Raw genomic sequence first — 21,513 nt, 5'->3', positions numbered from 1 at the left:
ATAATGATATTTCCCTTTTGCTTTTTATCCACACCTCATTGCCTTACATTGATTTGCATAAGCAATTTCTACCCTGATAATTGGAGCCAAACATCTTGTTCTGGGTTATCTTATGGAAAAGAGCAGTTAAATACTAATCAGGGGAAATCTTTTTTTATTCAACTACATTTTAGATGATATTGAATTACCCTTATTGGTTGAGAAAGAAGGTAACTCATTTTCTGACATGGATTTCAAGTTTTGAGTTTATATCAAGCTTAATAATGATGTTTCTTCACAATTTCATTTCCCTGATGTTGACTTATAATAAATAACATGAAAAATGATGTCGTGAGGTTCAAATCATTATAACAATATTGTTTTGTTTAAAAAGAAAAAGCAACAGTACTATGTAATAATTATTTTTTAATAGCTACTGAGCCAATCAATGTTATCTGAGGGTTTCATAATTATAGCTTTATTCTTTTATTTCCAGAAAAATAAGAGAAAAGGAGAAAATATAACCTGGAGATTAAGACATGTAAAAAATGAAATAAGAAAGGTCAATGCCATGTAAAAAAAATTCTTTCTGAAAGAATCATTACTTGAATCACTTCAGAAATAAGCATAGTACTTAAATAGAATGAGGATTTGAGCTATGGGAACTTAAGTTATAAAAACACAGTAAAAAAAAAAATAAAAACCACACAGTAAAAGAAGTACATCTTAATTTACTGATCATATGCATAAACATTACTACATGTGGATGAAAATTAACAAATAGGCACTGAAACAATCAGATACCCAGGAAATAAAAAGATGTAAGGACTGCTGAAAGATTCAGCAATACTTAACCAGTATTATGGTTTGAAGACGGAGTGAACTATAACCACACTCAGGAGACCACAGTGTTACCCAAGCCAACAGAAGAAAGTCTTTCAAAGCACTTCTGGATAAAGACTATGGATTGAACAAACCCATCTAGTTTCACTCACTTCCCAAACCTAAGTAGAACTATACTGAGTGTATAGGTATCATCAGTTCTTTGTGAAAACTAAATATCTTGATTTTCTGAAATCTAGCAGGAGCTTTCCTGACATTTACTCCTCTAACCCTTCCAACAGTATTTTAGAAAATTTATATACTCTGTGTTAAATCCCTTTCTTTTAAAAGACCTAGAATGGATTTGGTTTTGCTACTGTATCATGGGCCAGGAGTGGTATGTTCCAGGAAATAGACCCTCAACGATGGGAATCTACAATCTAGATTTGTGCCTTGATTATATTTAGATGAGGTAATATCACTGAACATGGGTAATAAGGTTCTGGTAAACTATGGTTTTCAGGGTCAACCAGTTTCTTAAATTATCATCTGTAGTTGTCTAAATTGAAGAAGAGGCTTTTTGGGAAAACAAATAATTGCTTCAACAGGACATTACCAGAGCATACAGAATTACAAAGTCTTTGAGGCTTTATAAAGCCTTTACAAAGGCTATTTCTGACAGGAGGGAATTGGGACGGGGACCTTGAAAGTATAAATTCCACTGAGCCTCTTTTGGGGTCAAAAGCAGCTCTTCCTGTCTCTGGAAAAGTTAGTTATCACTAGTTTGAATTTCTGATAATGGCACACTCACTGGGGGAGAGGGGGGCATGCTGATTCTCAAAACCAACATCCAATATATCTCAATGCCATCAGACCCACAAGGACAGTTGACTCCAGCTGATTCCAGGAATATAAGTAGAAATTTTTACTTTAGAAAAGATAGCATATACACTAAAAATCACCAAGAAATTTCAAAAAGTCTGTAGAAAATGTCATCTGAGACAACTGTAGCTTCATCATAAACATGTAAAGTATCCAGTGCAAAATATGAAAGTATAACAAAATACCAAAGATAACTAAAAAGCAAGGGAAATAGAAGCAGTTTCTTAGCAGTAGGCAAAAGGAAACATTGCCAGCAAAAATTCCCTGTAACAAAAACTGCTGGTCTGGTTTGACTATAGTTACAGCACTATGCACATTGAAGGCCATTAGCCTTAATATTCAGATAATAACTAAAGATTCCAGAATAGGGAGTCACTCACTTTTGCACATCTGGTTTACAAATTTTTCTATCAAAATAGTTGTTCCCAAATTAAAGTATCAAACCCAAATTGTCTAACTAGTAAAAAAAAAAATGCATTAAATAAATCTTACATTTGGAGAATCTGAAAGATGAAAAAAATCTTAAGAGAGTATTTAGTCCAACTCTTGCATTTTATAACCTTGGAGTCAGGAATCGAGAAGATTTCATGATTTGTAGAAAGCCCAGCATTAATTGGAAACAAAAATGAGAATCATTTTCATTGCCTCATGCTTCCCAAAATATATGAGCTATTATTCTGGGAAATGGCTTATGTAAAACAGTAGAGACAGAGTTTGCAAAACTATAAACATATCTACGTTTTAAAAATATATTACTTATGAGGACATACCTCATAAGAGGTATTATATTACTTATGAGGACATACCTCATACCTCATATGAGGACATACCTAATGCAACAAGGGTTCATGCTTGATTTGCTCCACATTTCATTTTCAATTTAGACATCAAAACAGAAGCCGACTTATTAATGGTAGGCAGGACTAATATTTTAAAACTATATATACTGTCTATTTATAACTGTGTATAACTATCTATAGCTATTTTAGAACTATACATACTATCTATATATATAACTGTATATACTATCTATATACTACAAAGAGAAGTTTTTGAGGCAATTTTATTTATTTATTTTATTTATTTTTAGTGTATAATGCATTATTTGTTTCAGGGATGTAGGTCTGTGATTCATCTGTCCTACACAACACACAACACTCACCACAACACAATGCCCATCTCCCCTACTCTTCCAGCAACCCTCAGTTTGTTTCCTAAGAGAATCTCTTATGGTTTGTCTCCCTCTCTGGTTTCACAGTTTCATTTTTTCCTCTCTTCCTTTACGATCCTCTGCCTTCTTTCTTAAATTCTGCGTATCAGTTAGTTCATATGATAATTATCTTTCTCTGATAGACTTATTTTGCTTAGCATAATACCCTCTAGTTCCATCAACATCACTGCAAATGCCAAGATTTCATTTTTGATGGCTGCATTAATATTCATATAGATGAATATTAATATTATGATATTAATATTAATATTATATATGTATACACCATATCTTCTTTATTCATTCATCTGTCAATGCATATGGGCTCTTTCCACAGTTTAGCTATTGTGGACATTGCTGCTATAAACACTGGGGTACAGATGCCGCTTCAGATCACTATATTTGTATCTTTGGGGTAAACACCTTGCTTGCGCTCAATCTCATCTGATCTTGGAAGCTAACCAGGGTGAGGCCTGGTTAGTACTTGAATGGGAGGCAATTAATTTTAAAACTATGTCAAAATGAACCATTTAAGCATCAAATAAAATTTAAGAAACAAGGGAATTAAACAAAAAAAAAAAAATCAAGAAGACCAGACCAAGGAAAGCTGTGATTATTCTGTATGAAACTATTTATTAGGGGGCACCTGGGTGGCTCAGTCATTAAATATCTGCTTTCAGCTCAGGTCCCGATCCCAGGGTCCTGGGATCGAGGCCCCATTGGGCTCCCTGCTTCACAGGAGGTCTGCTTCTCCCTCTACCACTCCCTCTGCTTGTGTCCCCTCTCTCACTGTCTCTCTCTCTCTCTCTGTGTCAAATAAATAAATAAAAATCTTTTAAAAAAAGAAACTATTTATTAGACTTTCTAATAGATGATTAAATGAATCAAATGGTTACTAGGAATAGAACTTTCCTCAAAAAGTCTCTAGAGTGCCTTCCTGCTGTGGAATATATGGGTGAAGTGATACAAGATAATACAAAAGGTAGATGAATATATTTGAATTGATACTCAGATACTTTGTAAGTTAAATACAAATATTTGAATTGATCCAGAAATTTTCAAGAAACCTACTACCTTTCTATATTACTTTTATTACATTTAATATATAAGTATTATATTTATATAAATTATTTTATAGCTATCAATATTTATTACATATTAATAATTATTTATATTAGATTGTAAATTTTATATTGTGTATATTATATAATGCATACAGTTGACCCTTGAACAACATGGGTTTGAACTACACAGGTCCACTTATACGTGGATTTTTTATCGTATAGTATTATTGAGGTATTTTCTTGTCTTTAATATTTGATAACCCTTTTTCTCCAGCATGCTTTACTGTAAGAAAATAGTATATAACAGAACATACAAAATGTGTCAATTGACTGTTTATGTTATCAGTAAGTCTTCCAGTCAACAGTAAGCTACTCATAGTTAAGTTTTTGATCATCAAATTTATATGAAGATTTTTGGCTGTGTCAGGGGGTGTGAGGGGGTCAGTTCCCCTAACCTCTTCATTGTTCAAGGTTCAACTGTATATATTTAATATATTTCTGGTTGTCTTTGTAAAAAATATTAGCCTTGTTTCGAAAAGTGTTTAGGATGAGTCGTGAGGATATAAAAACTGTAAGAGAGCACAAATTTTACTAGAAACCTCCAGCATAAGATTGTTCCTATGCAGAACATGAAAGGTCTTAGTAAAAAATGAAGAAAAAAAGGAGGAAAGGAAAGGCAAGAAAAACAGAGGGAAGAAGGAAGGGGGGAAAAAAAGGAGAGAGAAAATATATATGAAAAAATACTATTTTCCAATCTGTGATTGACTACAAAACTAACCCTGGGTCTGTCTTCAACATAAACTTCTATTTGCCAACATAGAAATAGCCACGGTTAATGTAAAAACAGTTAATGGATTTTCCAGCAAAGGTAAGCATTGACAGTCCAGATTAGCACCTACAACAACATGTAAACCAAGACTCCCCAGAGCCTTGTGGATGGGAAATACATTAAATCAACTCAGTGACCGCTCAACACCATGACACAAACGGTCTGTTCAGGAGGTCATTTCCAAAATGTACCCCATACATCTTCATGCACAAGAGATGATAATTTATCACCTAGACATAGGGATCTACTGTAAACTAATCCAAACTGCTGATGATACACTAAATCAGTTTGAGTGATGAGTATAAATAAAGCTGCAAGCAAAGTACTGAAGGATACAGATCTTTCTGATCAATGAGATGTCACAGGCAAATGAAATGCAATGTTGACAAACATAGAGTCCCCTCAGTTGAAAATTAACCACTTCATGTATCAGAGCATAAAGGCACATATTTAATAAAAGTTTACTATAATAGGAGTCCAAGGCTATATTCCTTTTCAGATAAAACTGAAGAGACTGAGTCAGTAGTACAGGGTGTACAAAAAATTGATATATTTTTGCATACCACCAAAAAAGCGACAGGATAAAGAAAAACTTTGCAAAGCAGTAATCCTTCCCAAATAATATAACTAGAGTTGTTCAATCTGCTGAGCAAATCCAGATGAAGAAAAACAATAAAAATTTTATACAGAAAGTGATTTCACATCAACTTGCTGCCAGGAAATCAAATTCAATTTGTGTTGCCCTTATGAAAGCTTAGATATTTTCTGGAACTGTCATACTACAATTTCAATGGGGGAAAAACAAAGGATTGGGGATAGGAAGGACATTCCTCCAGACAGTTGGTATTCATGGAGGGCACTCCTTGAGAAAAAAGATTTTCCCAACTATGTGATCAGAATAGAGACTTCAGCATCCAGCAAACAGGTTCAATAGAATTCAGCTATTCTGAAGGTGTCCCGAATGGAAAGAGATGATTAAAGTAAATTTCAACCCCTGCTGGAACAAATCTGTAAGAATATTTTCTAAGGGAAATTAGTCTCCAACAAATTTATATTTTTTTTCTTCATTCTGTTAAGTATATGTAACTTTGTCATAACATATTCAACTCTTGCTTTGTATTTTATCTTTTAGTTTATTTTAGGTAAAGATAGAATTATACTACTAAGATATGACCTAATCCCATACGTAGTTTATTTAAATTTCAAAATGAAAAGCTTACTAAGAACAGATAAGATTGATTGCTCTCTCTGTCTTACCATAATTGTATTTCAGGTGAACATCAATTTACTTTAAAGGACACTTCTAAGTAGCAGAATGCATCATAAATAATTCATCAATCACAGCTGCTTGAAACATGATTTACTTCAACAGATTCAATGGAATAAAAGTTCTATTTTTCTATATTTGTGTATGCTTTAAAGTGTTTAAGGGCCCTCCTTTTTAAAGAATCACTCTTAGATTACATACTTCATACTTAAAATGCAGTCTGATAACACTGGGGTTTTTTGTTTATTTTAAAACATATTTCCAATTTTAAAAACATTTAAATATATTCAGAACAAATAACAATTTATGTATATCAACAGTAAAACAACAGCAACATAAAAGAACAAGTCTGAAAAACCAGCATTAAGATTTTAAGTTTAACATAATTTATTTTCACTTTATATTAACTTTTATACCGAAGGAAAAGTGAGGTAGGCTTTTAGAGCATCTTATACCGATTATTTGGAATCTCACATATTTGAAAAATACTTCAATTTAAAAATGTATATTGAACAGATCTAAATTGCATAACTCTTCAAGTTCTACCAGTTGATACAGTGAGAATACTATCTACCACTTTCGTTTGTCATACGGAAAGACTCTGCTTACCTTATTCATCTTAAAGTTTTCCATCAAAGGCAGCAATTTTGTATTGGCAATTTCTCAAGCTGTGAAATATCTTTAAAATAAATATATTGACAAGGAAAATGTTAAGAAAAAGTATAAAATGTTTTACTCACTTGCAAACCCCTTTGAAATACTGAATGGCCCATAAAATTAGCCAGCATTCTAATTAGAGCAGCACCCTGTAGGAAAAAGTATTTAAAAAGAAAAAGAAAGAAAGAAAGGGGAAAAAATTAATCAAATAACATAATTCAATAATTATCCTATATCCATTAAAAAATCTGCTTCCATCATGCTATTGTATTCTTAGAAAAGAAACAAGAGAATCATGAATACAATATCCCACCTTGCAGATAACAATGGACTATTTGTTTTGTGGATCTAAAAGTTCCATGGATATAAAACCAGTGACTTCTGGACAGTCTCCTGGATAGAGTGAGTATCTCAAGGCAAAAATAAGCTGTAATTTAGGAGTAATAAAATTTTTATTGAACACTGCCTATGATGGAGTTAATAAAACATGGTCCTTGTTCCTACAAGCTCATAATCTAGTAAGAGAGGGATACCCCTGTTAATAAATAATCATATTAAAATAGAGCTTTAGAGTCTCATAGGTACTTACTCTACCTCTGGCTCCACTAGAAGTTGAGCTATAAAAGTGGAGAGTATTGAGACTGCTTGGGTTCAAATCCTGGTTCCGACACTTATCTTGCCATACGTACTCAGGAAAATTATTTAACCTCTCTATTCCTCACTTGTGTCACCTTATAAAGTGTAGCCTATACTAGGCTTTATGTCATGTAATTGTTCTGAAGCTTACATGAATTACAATATGTAAGGCGAACTGGGTCTGAAAAACAGTAACCGTGATATGAATGTTAGTGATCAGTATTATATAATTATTTTTATTTCCTGCCTACTTTGTTTAGAGGCTGGATGTAGCCCCCTATGTGCAGGAAAAACATGTGATCAGTATAAATATTTAGAATAATAGAAGAAAATACTAGTTTAAGAGTTCACCTCACCTATCACAAGTATAATAATACAGTGGAACAATATCAGTGAGAAAGGATAGACATGTAATCAATATGAAACATTCCAAATGATAATTAAGCCTGGATAATCGTGAATTTGTATGTGAAATATACAGAAGACGTCAAGAAGATGTTTTAGTCTGCACTAAGTTGTTTGAAGTATAAAGCGATGGGTTATAAGCTGCAAAAGTATAAATATAAATGATAGCCTGGTTTTAGTGGGAAAAAAAGTCCCTTGATGATTACATACTCCACTTCATGCTCGTTTACAAATTCATACCCTCCAACGACTCATTTCTTACTTGTCATTTGTTTTTTATGAGAGAATCATTAGAACTACACATGGGTTCATCCTGCCGGGAACTGAACTGTGGCAGCCAGTTCAGTCACAAAAATGCATTTCTATTGTTTGTTAAAAATTGTTTCCTATAACTCTGGAATTTTAATGCAATCCAGTACTCAGGCTCCATGAATCGCCATTCAAGAAATGTCTCAAAAAATTTCAATCGTCACCAACAATGCTCTTCAAATTGGTATTTTATTCACAGCTCAACAAATGATAAGCTGGACAAGCCATAGAGTTTTATGCCTCTTCTGATATATTTTCCTCCCACACCTTCTACTTTTTGCTCTTTCTTTGGCTTCTTCCTCTTTATCTTCTGGACACTTGTGTAAGTCCATAAAATATAAGCATTTATGATTCAATCAGAGGACCAGGTTAGAATTCCCTCTAGAACTTATCATCTCTGCTCCTTGAATTTCCTTGACAAGCTCTCCTCCTATACATTTCCCAGTCTAATGTACCCACCCAGAGGGTAGAAACTGTCAATTCTGCAGCAAAACTAACCCTTGCCACTTGGGAAGTGAAACTTAGAATCTCAAGCAGTCAACTCAAACTTTCCTTCAGAACAGAATAGCTATCTTCAGATGATTTAAGTGTTTCCCTCCAGGTAATGATGACTTGGTCTCTTGTCAGGCTATAAAAACTATCAATTTAGCATGGTCTAATGGCACAAGAGCCCTTTCTAATCATAAAGAATGTACCCGTTTTCCTGTCTGGGTTGAGCGTTAACAGGAAATAAAACGTAGAAATATTTAAAAGTTATATAATACCACTGGACTTCTTTTATTATTATACCGTGTAATTGAGTTAACTTTTAGAAAATATGTCTGTGTTGCCCACTTGAATATTTAAAATTCCCCGGAGTAGCATGCACTCTTCTATATTTAACTAGCCTTTTCTTTCCACAGCTAAATTTTGAGAATCCTTATATCATAGAACTGCATAGACAGATGGGCTCTCCAACTGTTATCATTCAGACAACATATACTGAGCACCTACTAGGTCTGGATTATAACAAAGATCACACATCTTAACATAGGCATAACTCACCACAAACTTTTTTTTTTTTAAGAAAACACTAAATCCCCTTTCAGCATGTCTTTAAAACACTGCTTTCACCAAGCAAATACCATTTAAAATATTGTAAATTATATTCACCTGCTATACAAAATTCTAGACACATTCAAACAAAATGGATTTTAGATAGCCTCAATAGATTTATGGGAAATAAATATACTATTTCTGCAAGATTTTTATAATTTTAAGACTTGATCAAGAAAACCTAACATTGCATTTGCTATACTAAGGTTCAGGATGATATAAGGATGGAAGCTACTGATTTCTTTTAAGGTTTCATAAAGAATATTCCAAAAAAGTATACTTACAAACATATTCTTCATGTACTAATTCTTCTATATGGAATACTTTTTTTCATATAAGTTCTCTGCTAACACTTAAATTTCAGATAAGTTCTCTACTAGATTTCTTTCATTTTACACTGTAGTCATCTGTATGCATGCCAGTCTTATAGAGAGTAGACATCTCCAGAGAAAGGACTGGGTCCGTTAGGTCCCCCTGCTCTCTGTGCCTGGCTCAGAGAAGGTGTTCTCTTAACATTATAACTGGATGACAGAGAAAGAGAAATTGGTAAAAGTACAGCAATTACTTTGTATTCTTGAAGACCAGTCAGCCGGGAGACACAGTTTAACTGCTTTATCAGTGGGCATTAGTGTTAAGTAATCACTCTGAAAGAGAGGAAGATCTTCTCAACTAACATTATTCCTTTAACATATGCCGAGAAAGTCAGTGAAGAAATGGAATTAAGAGCAAAGGATGACACATTGTGACAAAAAACAGAAGTAGCACTGGGTTTAAGTAGTGTCATGTTTTAAGACATGTTTTAAGAATAAGTGCTTCAGATTTCAAAAGAAAAAATAGCTGAGAAAGCCATAGTAGGTCACGTTTAAGAGAAAGTTATTTAAGTAGACTTGGTGTGAAAGCCAGAATGAAAAACAATGGAAACAGAAGGAAGAAAGAAAAAGCAATACGCATGTCCACATGAGGTTTGTGTTTCTCTTTGTAAGATTATGGGAGAAAATTTTAGGCAAAGAAAAAGATGATCTAGTGGAGACAGAGAGTGAACACACAGTAGATCAAGAAAGAGTTTTCAGACCAAGATTATAGGATAGCTGGGTAAGAAAGGAATTATGGTGAATATTGAAAACAATAAGGACAATCTTCCTGTGAGACAGGATTAAAGCAGAAAAGGCAAGTAAAGATAAATAAGACATTTTGAAATATATTACACAGAAGTTGAGGAATTGTGTTGTTTCATCAAGTTGAACACTTGGTTTGTCTGAGTCACTGCTATAAACGCATTGCAAAAAAAATAGTTCCTGGCACATAGTAGGTTCTCAAAAAATACTGAATAATTGATGGCCTGTCACTTCTCAGTAATGTAGGGGATATGGTTCCAAGATTATGTGAATCGGAAAGAGTGAAGCTAGGTTTGAAGTAACTCTAGTAAAAAGGTAGTAGGGAATCTAGAATGTGGAAATGTGCAGAAAATTCCCAAGTCCTAGTTGAAATGATTAATAATGTAACTTTCATTCATTAAGCACCTTCTATATGCCATATTCGCAATACTGGGAATAGGGAAATATTCCCTATTTCCCAATAGGGAAAATATCATTATCTTATTTGTCAGATCAGAAAATTGAGGCTTGAAAAGTTGTGTAATTGTCCAAATTAACCTAAGTAGTAAGTTATGGAGTTAGGATTAGAAATCCATTTATATCCAAGTCCAAAATCAGTATTCTTAACCAAAGTGGTTTATATTATCTTGATCCTTAATCAAAATAGTTACATGATACTCTTTAGAAACACTGGATACAGCAAGAAATTAAAAAAAGAAAGGAAATTCTTAGAATTACTCATTTCTTGGAACTAGTAGATGTTCCCAAAAGAGGATGAAGGGAAATCTAATTCAATGAGACATAGTTGAAACAGTTGATCAGTAAGTCCAGGAGTGGGGATGAATTAGAAGACATAAATTGGCTGGCATAACAGAACATATAGATAGATAAGGAGTCACAAAGCTAGTTTAGGACAGGTTAAGTAAGAGTAAAATACTAGCAAGGTTAAAAATAGTGATATCTTTTATCCCAAGCTATGTGTGGATATGGCAGCCATGAAAATGCAGTGCTCAAAATTTCTACTCTTGGCCCTCTGCACTTGCCACCATGAAAGCAATGCTTTCCTCAGTGTACTCCCAGCCAATGACTAACCACAATGGTGGAATTAAGGTGGGCCCATTCCACTGAGACAGGGACCCCTACAGCAGGAAATTCTGCCTCAAGGAGTCTCCACTGGCCTGGATGAATGTTTCCACAACTGGGCTGTAATCTGAAACTCTTACAACCCAGTGCTTCTTCCTTCCCTATCTTCCTGCAGTGTATTTTTGTTTGTTTGTCTGTTTGTTTTAAGATTTTATTTATTTATTTATTTGACAGAGAGCACAAACAGGGGAGCAGTAAACAGAGGGAGAGGGAGAAGTAGGCTCCTCACTGAGCAGGAACCCAATGCAGGGCTCCATCTCAGTACCCTGGGATCAGGACCTGAGCCGAAGGCAGATGCTTAACTGACTTAGCCACCCTGAAGTACAGTCTTAAGGAGACCCTAACTACCTTCTTGGGCTCCTTTCCCAAATAAATATCTCAAACACCACAATGTCTTCTTCTTAGAAATCTGACCCAGTGGGACAACTTTAAATACTGAGGTCCAAACAAGTGTAAATTGTTGGAACAGAGGTCACTGAAATAAATTGGCCATGAGTATACTCTAATAATAACTAAGACACACACCAAAACCAGATCTTCCCCCTTCTTACTCCTCTCACAGAAAACCTTTTAGTGGGTATATTCCTACATTCCTCATTACAGATGTGTTTGCCCTTCTTTGGTAGAGAAGCAGGTAAGGAATCATTACATTCAGTTTACATACAGGAGTGACTGAAGCCAAAGAATAAAGTCATTTATCCAAAGTTTACACAGGGTTAGTAATTACTAGAACTTGTCTCCAGACTTGGTTTCATCTTTTCAGTTGTTGAGTTCTTTGATTAGCAGAGAAACCTAGGAGGTAAGACTTTCTTGTTATTATTTAAGTTACTGGAAGGATTCGTCCATTGATTCTAAATCAAAGTACTTTTAAAATGTAAATTTCTTTTTTAAAAAAGATTTTATTTATTCATCCAAAAGAGAGAGAGAGCTCATAACACAGGTGGGGAGTTGGATAGAGCCAGAGTCAGAGGGAGAAGCAGACTTCCCACTGAGCAAGGAGCCCAACATGGGGCTCCATCCCATGACCTGAGCAGAAGGCAGATACCTAACCATCTGAGCCACACAGGCACCCCTAAAATGTAAATTCCTAAATGATGTCTGTGCATTAAACTTAGACATGTGGAGATAACATAGTGTTCTCACATCATTTGGTACTGAAGAATGGTTTTTGCTCTGGAGTAAAAGCCTATCTTAAATCCATCACGGTTTTTCAAAATTATGATCTTTTCCTTTGCTTTTTCCAACAGAATGATAGCTATATTTAGGATCTGAGGAAGAAAAAAAATAAATACCTAATCTTATATAACGCTCACTCATAAATTGACTACCAAAAAGAAAAGCTGATGGGGCAAGAGAATGGAAGAAGAGGAAAAAAAGGACAAAAAAGGTAAAAAACAAAAGGTTACTATAAGAAAGCAGACTTAATGTCCCGTTGCTCCAGTCACCCATGCTTGGAAGCCCGAGGTCCTCTTTGATGTTTTACTTCCTAAGGCCAAGACTCTAACACTGCGGAACTGAATTATACTACCGCTTCCCAAGAAATCCCAGATCCATTCTTTTTCTCAAGTCCATTCTATGGACCACAGCAGACTAATTTTAATAATTACTTCTGAAGAAGGATGTTTGCTGAAAGTCCTAGCTCTGTCATCTACTAGATGGAAAAGTTTAGGCAAGTTAGATGACCTGTATTAAAATCTCACAGCATTCACTACCACTACTGATGATGACAATGCTGCTGGGATGCTGCTGGTGAAGGTGATAGTGACCTCAAGATTCTTCTAAGTATTCACTTAAATCATTTATAGGAAGCACTTGAAAAAATGTTTGCCATATAATATACTTCCACAAAAGTATGTAGTTACTATCATTGCCTTCATCATTACCATCAATTTTATGTCAGCTCCCTACCCCCAAAATCTGCTTTTTAACACATTTCTTAGGGTAGCCCATAAATCCCATACAGAATGAAACTTACCATTGCCTACCGACACATTTTCCCCATATGACCAAATAATCAGCTTCTACTCTAGTTAAGCTGATCTTTTCATGATCCCATGGGCCAACTTTATATTTTCATGTTTTAATCATAGTATTTACTCCAATAGCAATAATATTCTTTCTCAATCTTGTGTTCTAAGTCCTGTACATTATTCAAAAGCACAGGGAAAGCCCTTACTGTCAAAGAATACATTCCAAAATGTTAGCCCTCAACGTTTTTCTCTCTATTGCAGTCATAAATCCTTTAAGCCTCACTACACAATTTATCAAATTATTTTACATCACTCACTAATTGTTTCATATGACTGTTCTTCTTTCCACAACTGGATGCAGGTCATGTCATTTAGACTTATTATTGGCACACCTGTTAGCTGTCAATGCTATAATTTATCCATTGCCAGTGAAAGCTATTCCCTGCTAAGCAAAGTGTCCACCAACTATTTGCTGTTTTCAAATCAGCAATCCAAACCACGAGCTTGGAGCCAACATATAGATCTCAATCTTCCTTGTAATAAAATTCAGCATCTCCTCTACAACTGGGAACTTTTAATTTTTACTATTCTCAGGCAATGATATTCAAACAGTGCAATCTATATTTAAGTCAGTAGGAAACCAAAAATGAGGACCACAGATCCAGAGACAAAGAAAACAGGGAGCTTTCAACAGTGTCTGAAATAGCAATTACATGAAAGCATTCAATTAAAGAAATTTGAAACATAACAATACTGTAAATTCAAATGAATGTTCATGGAGGGATGTAACATAAGAACAGAAACTAACAGAATAGAGAATAAAGAAATGGTTGAGAAATGAAAAATAAAATAACCACATGAACACAAAGACAAATAGGAAAGTGCTGGAGAAAAAATTGATCAAGGGGGAAGAAAATATAAAATACATCAAATGAACAATATTAGAAATAAAAATGGGCACATACCTACTGAAAGAATTAAAAATAGAGAATACTATAACAGCATGCTACTAAATATGAAAACCTAGATAAAAAGTATTTTCTATAAAACTACAAAGTTGTCAAAAATGACCCAAGAAGTAAAAATACTAATCATTAATAAAAAATAGAAACACACACACACACACACACCCATACCAGTTTTACAGGCAACTCAACTTTAAAGGAAATTCTGTAACATGTTACCCTTGTCTTATACAAATAACTAAAAGGAAATAAAAGAGAGCAAAACCTTAGCATTTTTTATGATGTTTGTGTAACTGATAGGCAAATTGGACACAGTAAATGATACTCTAGTCTCATTTTGATCATGTAAGGATACATAGATATAAAATTTCTGGGATAAATCCCACTTACACACTATAAAATGCAACTTGGTTATATATTTTATATGTATTCTATAATACAACAAATAATGTATGTACATAGAATGTACATAAAATGGAGGAAGAGAGAGACTTTAAAAGTAGAGTTTAAATAGAAGTGTTTATCCTAGAAATTTAATAATGGTTTATTTTTTTTTAAAGATTTTATTTATTTATTTGACAGAGATCACAAGCAGGCAGAGAGACAGGCAGAGAGAGAGGGGGAAGCAGGCTCCCTGGTGAGCAGAGAGCCCGATGCGGGGCTCGATCCCAGGACCCTGGGATCATGACCTGAGCCGAAGGCAGAGGCTTTAACCCACTGAGCCACCCAGGCGCCCCTTAATAATGGTTTAATAGCAAAAATTATATGGATGCAATTCATCCCATTAATGGACTAAAAGAGATAAACTATATAATGATCTCATTATATGTGTGAAAACATTTGCTATGACTTAGAATTCATTCAAAATAATACACCTTAGTAAAGTAGGAAAAGATGGGAATTCATTAACACTTTAAAGGACATCTTCGGGGTGCCTGGGTGGCTCAGTGGGTTAAAGCCTCTGCCTTCGGCTCAGGTCATGATCCCAGGGTCCTGGGATCGAGCCCCATATCAGGCTCTCTGTTCAGCAGGGAACCTGCTTTCCTCTCTCTCTGCCTGCCTCTCTGCCTACTTGTGATCTCTGTCTGTCAAATAAATAAATAAAATCTTTAAAAAAAAAAAGGACATCTTCAAAAAATACACTGATAGTGAATCATTATATGCATTTTCCTTAAAATGGTAAAGAAAAAAAAAATGGACTCTATTAATACTTATATTCAACAGCACAACAGAACAAGTAACAACAGAAATATGAAGCAAAAGATAGCCAGGAAGCAACAAATTAGTATTATTCAGAGATGATGTAAAAATCCCCCACAGAAATCCAAACAAATGCATAGAATTAGTCTATAATGTCAATAAGAGTGCAACAGGGTTGACTGACACAGATCAGTAGATAAAAATCTAGAATTGATATATATTAGTAAAAACTAATTAAAATAAGTAATTTTCAAAGAGTCTCATTCTCAAAAACAAAATATACGAATATGACAAAACCAAATATTATCTGGAGAAATTAAAAATTAGCACTTTCATGAAAAAAAGTCATAAAACTGACACAAGGAACTAACTATGAAGAACTATATTTCTTACTAAGCTAGGAAGAGTTATTATAAAAATGTCAAAATTACAGCATGGTACTGGCACAAAAACAGACACATAGATCAATGGAACAGAATAGAGAGCCCAGAAATAGACCCTCAAATCTATGGTCAACTAATCTTCGACAAAGCAGGAAAGAATGTCCAATGGAAAAAAGACAGCCTCTTCAATAAATGGTGCTGGGAAAATTGGACAGCCACATGCAGAAAAATGAAATTGGACCATTTCCTTACACCACACACAAAAATAGACTCAAAATGGATGAAGGACCTCAATGTACGAAAGGAATCCATCAAAATCCTTGAGGAGAACACGGGCAGCAACCTCTTCGACCTCTGCCGCAGCAACATCTTCCTAGGAACAACGCAAAAGGCAAGGGAAGCAAGGGAAAAAATGAACTATTGGGATTTCATCAAGATCAAAAGCTTTTGCACAGCAAAGGAAACAGTTAACAAAATCAAAAGACAACTGACAGAATGGGAGAAGATATTTGCAAACGACATATCAGATAAAGGACTAGTGTCCAGAATCTATAAAGAATTTAGCAAACTCAACACCCAAAGAACAAATAATCCAATCAAGAAATGGGCAGAGGACATGAACAGACATTTCTGCAAAGAAGACATCCAGATGGCCAACAGACACATGAAAAAGTGCTCCATATCACTCGGCATCAGGGAAATACAAATCAAAACCACAATGAGATATCACCTCACACCAGTCAGAATGGCTAAAATCAACAAGTCAGGAAATGATTGATGCTGGCGAGGATGCGGAGAAAGGGGAACCCTCCTCCACTGTTGGTGGGAATGCAAGCTGGTGCAGCCACTCTGGAAAACAGCATGGAGGTTCCTCAAAATGTTGAAAATAGAACTGCCCTATGACCCAGCAATTGCACTATTGGGTATTTACCCTAAAGATACAAACGTAGTGATCCAAAGGGGCACATGCACCCGAATGTTTATAGCAGCAATGTCCACAATAGCCAAACTATGGAAAGAACCTAGATGTCCGTCAACAGATGAATGGATCAAGAAGATGTGGTATATATACACAATGGAATACTATGCAGCCATCAAAAGAAATGAAATCTTGCCATTTGCAACAAAATGGATGGAACTAGAGCGTATCATGCTTAGCGAAATAAGTCAAGCAGAGAAAGACAACTATCATATGATCTCCCTGATATGAGGAAGTGGTGATGCAACATGGAGGCTTAAGTGGGTAGAAGAAGAATAAATGAAACAAGATGGGATTGGGAGGGAGACAAACCATAAGTGACTGTTAATCTCACAAAACAAACTGAGGTTTGCTGGGGGGAGGGGGTTTGGGAGAAGGGGGTGGGATTTGGACATTGGGGAGGGTATGTGATTTGGTGAGTGCTGTGAAGTGTGTAAACCTGGTGATTCACAGACCTTTACCCCTGGGGATAAAAATATATGTTTATAAAAAATAAAAAATTAAAAAAACAAAAAAGAAAAGCTAAGTGGGTGTAAAGATATACCTAAGCTTAATAAATAAATAACATTTAAAAAAAATAAAATAAAATAAAAATGTCAAAATTAATATATAAAAACTTCAAAAGACTTTTCCTAGAAACTGTCTTCATCTGAAAATTCATATGGATTGGCATATTAACAGTAGGAATTCTAAAAGAGAACAAGACAGGAAGAATCATCATACCCAATAGTAAACCTAAAAGGCTGTAATAGACGTAAGGCAGAAATGTTGAAGTGGGGATACACATACAGATCAGTGACCAGCACAAAGGACTGCAGATGCACAAATGCTGATACTGGGGATAGCTGACAGAGCTGGTATTACAGAAGAGTAGGACTAGCACAGGAAATTCATAAATAGCACCAAGAATATTGATTATCCAAACAAAAATGAAATTATGTTTACATAATTATGTTTACACACAAAAGGAAACAATTGAAAATATCCATGTCAATTAAGGAACTTAATATAAAATGCCTAATTTTTAAAATGTTAGGAAAAAATATCAAAGCATGTGTTTAAGAATTTGCATTAAAGAAGGATAATTAAATCAAAAAGCATGAAGCATAAAAGAGAAAATGGACAGACTACACAGACTACAACAGAGCTAAAAACATCTGAATGATAAAAGACATCATAAATTAGATAATAAATTACAGTCTTACTAGCCATAAAAAATTAGTACCCAGAATATACAAAAAGACTCTTATTAATCAATGATTAAGTAAATAAGCAAACAAATTTGAAAACAAAGACCCCATTGGAAAATGGGCAAAAGATGAAGTCTCAATAATTTGTTTTTCCTTTTGTATCCTTTACCTCAAGAGACATATCTAGAAGGAATTTGGTATGGCCAATGTCAAAGAAGTTACTGCCTGTGTCCTCCTCTAGGATTTTTATGGTTTCAGGTCTCACATTTAGGTCTTTCATCTATTTTCAATATATTTTTGTGTATGGTATAAGAAAGTAGTCCAGTTTCATTATTTTGCATGTCACTCTCCAGTTATCCCAACACCATTTGCTATTATCCAGCAATTGCAATACTCGGTATTTACCCAAAAGGTAAAAAAAAACACTAATTCATCAAAGGGACACAGCACCCTGACGCTCACAGCAGCATTATCTACAATAGCCAAATTATGGAAACAGTCCAAGTGTCCATCAACAAATGAATGGATAAAAAACATTTGAGAGATCTCTCTCTCTCTCTCTCTCTCAGGTGTTCTTTAGTAGGTAGATAGATACTATATCGCTCTAATGGAATATTACTCAGTCATAAAAAGAATAAAATCTAGCCATTTGCAATGACATAAATGGAGCTAGAGAGTATTACGCTAAGCAAAGTAAGTCAGTCAGAGAAAGACAAATACCATATGGTTTCACTCACATGCAGAACTTAAGAAATAAAACAAATGAGCAAAAGAAAGAAAAGAGAGAGAAGGAGAGAGAAACCAAGAAACAGACTCCTAACTATAGAGAACAAACTGAGAGTTACTAGAAGGGGGGTGGGGTGAAGGTGGGGGAAACAGGTGATGGGGATTAAAGAGTGCACTTGGGATGAGCACTGGGTGATGTATGGAAGTGCTGAGTCACTATACTCTATACCTGAAAGGAATATTAGAGTGTATGTTAACTAACTGGAATTTAAATAAAAACAGGCAGGGAGGAAGGAAAGAAGGAAGGAAGGAAGGAAATGGGCTAAAGATATACACAGAAAATTCAAAATGTAAGAAATCCAAAGGGCAGTAAATACACAAAAGAGACATATTCTCACTAATAAAGAAATGCAAATTAAAACAGTAAGATAGCATTTCACAGCCTTAACAAAACAGATTTAAAAATTGGGGAGTTTAATAATATCAAGTATAGATAAGGACCTGAGAAAACAAGATCTCTCAAACATTCTAGTGGGAGTATGTATACAAATACACTGGGGGAGAAAGTGGCACCTTATGGGAAATTTAAGGATTCATTTATTTGGAAACCAACATATAATTATTGAGTACTTGCTATGCTAGATAGGCATCGCTGTAAGGACCGAAGATAATGCAGAGAACAAACCAAATGAAAGTTTTGTGGAGTTTACATTCGAGGGAGAAGAGACAGCTAACAAACAGCTTAACGTAATCATGCTAAGTACTGATTATGGCTGTGAAGAAAAATAAAGCAGGACAAGGATGCTGGAGAATGCCGGAAGAGAAGGGCTCTCAAATTTTTTTGTAAGATAATTAGGGAAGACTCTTCTAATAAATTGATATTTGAGCAGAGACATGAATCAAAGGAAGAAGTAAACCCTGTTGATAATTGGGGACGAGCATCCCAAGCAGAGGTAACAGTTGACTTCTGAAATCTGAAACTCACAAGAGAGATTTGAGCTAGAAACCCAGAAGTCACAGCCTCCCACAAGAAGCCAGTATAGATTAAAAATATCTATTTGTAATTATATATATGTTGTTTTATATTATATATTTCATAGTATACATTTGTTCTTCATGTATTACATATTATAAATTTATGATAATTATTATTTTTACATTTTATATTATAAAATACTAAATCAAATTACTAGAATATGTATTATAAATATACAACTACATACCTATATGTTACATAAATTATAAATATATACTTATAAGTATATTCTGAAGAATGGTTCCTTGGATATTTCAACATTTAGAGTCCAAGAAAAGTAATTGAGTTCATCAAAAAGGTGAGGGAAGAATGGCCAGTGAGTTAGTAATAAACCAAAAAGAAAAAGTTTTTAAAGAAAGAGCATGGCATCTAGGAAACAAAATGAAGAAGTGTTTCAAGGGGAGAATGATAATCACTTTAAAATGTGCTTGAGAAAGCAAGTCAACTAAGTTGAAGACTAATTGGATTTTTCAATGTGGAGTTAATTTTTGACCCGACAAGAAAAATTTGGTCAAGGAGTAAAAATGAAAGTATAATTAGAGTAGTTTTAAAAGAGAAGGGGGAAGAAGAATTGATATTTTGCATTAAAAGACTATAAAAACATAAAGAAATAGTCTGGGGGGACATAAGTCAAGGATTTTTATTAAGAACAAAATATAACATTTTATACAGATAAGAGTAATCGAGTACAGAAGGGAACTTCTTTTTTAAAGATTTTATTTATTTGACAGACAGAGATCACAAGTAAGCAGAGAGGCAGGCAGAGAGAGAGAGAGAGAGAGGAGGAAGCAGGCTCCCCACTGAGCAGAGAGCTGGATATGGGGCTCAATCCCAGGACCCCGGGATCATGACCTGAGCCCAAGGCAGAGGCTTTAACCCACTGAGCCATGCAGGCGCCCCCAGAAGCTTTAATGCGTCAGGACAGAGGACACAGCTCTGCGTGAGCAATCTCCTCCTGTAGGCAAGAGAGGAAGGGAACCAGGACAAAGTCATCCCCTGGACCCAGAGCAAGGCAAATGGAGTATTTAGGGATCGACAGGTGAGATGTCAAATTTTGGAGGTGGGACGTTGATTTTTTTTTTCTAATACCTCTGTGAAATAAATGCAGTCATCAAATAAGAGTGAAGAAGAATGACAGAATGTGAACACAGATAAAAGAAGAAAGCCCTAGCTGTCTGGAAGTAGGGTAAATTGCAGAAACATAAATGCACAAACCCAGCAATTATCCAGTAATTTCTCTAGCAGGTATATACACAGTGTGAATGATTTGTGTAGGTACACCCAGACACATGCACAAAGATGTCATTTGCAACATTATTTTCCATTTCTTGTTTTAAAAGCTTTTATTTCTTGATTAGAGAGAGAGAGAGCAAGCATAAGCAGGGGAAGTGGCAGGCAGAAGGAAAAGGAGAAACAGTCTCTCTGCTGAGCAAGGAGCCCAATGCAGGACTCAATCTCAAGATCCCAGGATTACAACCTGAGCTGGAGGTAGCTACTTAAAAGACTGAGCCACCCAGGAGCCCCTATTTTTCATTTCTAATTCAAATTACAATAACTTCTAATGAACAAAAACTGCAAACAAACGTGGGTCCACGAATGAGGTCTAGATAGATTTATTTTTTGTTTCAAGTTTTTATTTAAATTCCAATTAGTTAACATATAGTGTAATATT

At 34.8% G+C, this 21,513-nt stretch overlaps 1 protein-coding gene across 1 annotated transcript in view; it reads right to left on the bottom strand.

Moving 5' to 3' along the window:
• TRHDE (thyrotropin releasing hormone degrading enzyme) overlaps positions 1-21,513 on the bottom strand; it is a 382,185-nt gene that overhangs the window by 104,647 nt on the left and 256,025 nt on the right. Inside the window, exon 7 of the mRNA XM_004752417.3 lies at positions 6,794-6,859. Coding sequence (XP_004752474.2) covers positions 6,794-6,859 — 66 coding nt within the window. The remainder of the gene's footprint in view (positions 1-6,793; positions 6,860-21,513) is intronic.

The sequence above is a fragment of the Mustela putorius genome, unplaced genomic scaffold (assembly GCF_011764305.1).
Source record: "Mustela putorius furo isolate JIRA1106 unplaced genomic scaffold, ASM1176430v1.1 tig00537227_pilon_pilon_pilon, whole genome shotgun sequence".
Lineage (NCBI taxonomy): Eukaryota > Metazoa > Chordata > Mammalia > Carnivora > Mustelidae > Mustela > Mustela putorius.
The sequence above is the reverse complement of the archived record's forward strand: the minus strand, read 5'-3'. Positions and strand labels throughout refer to the sequence as shown.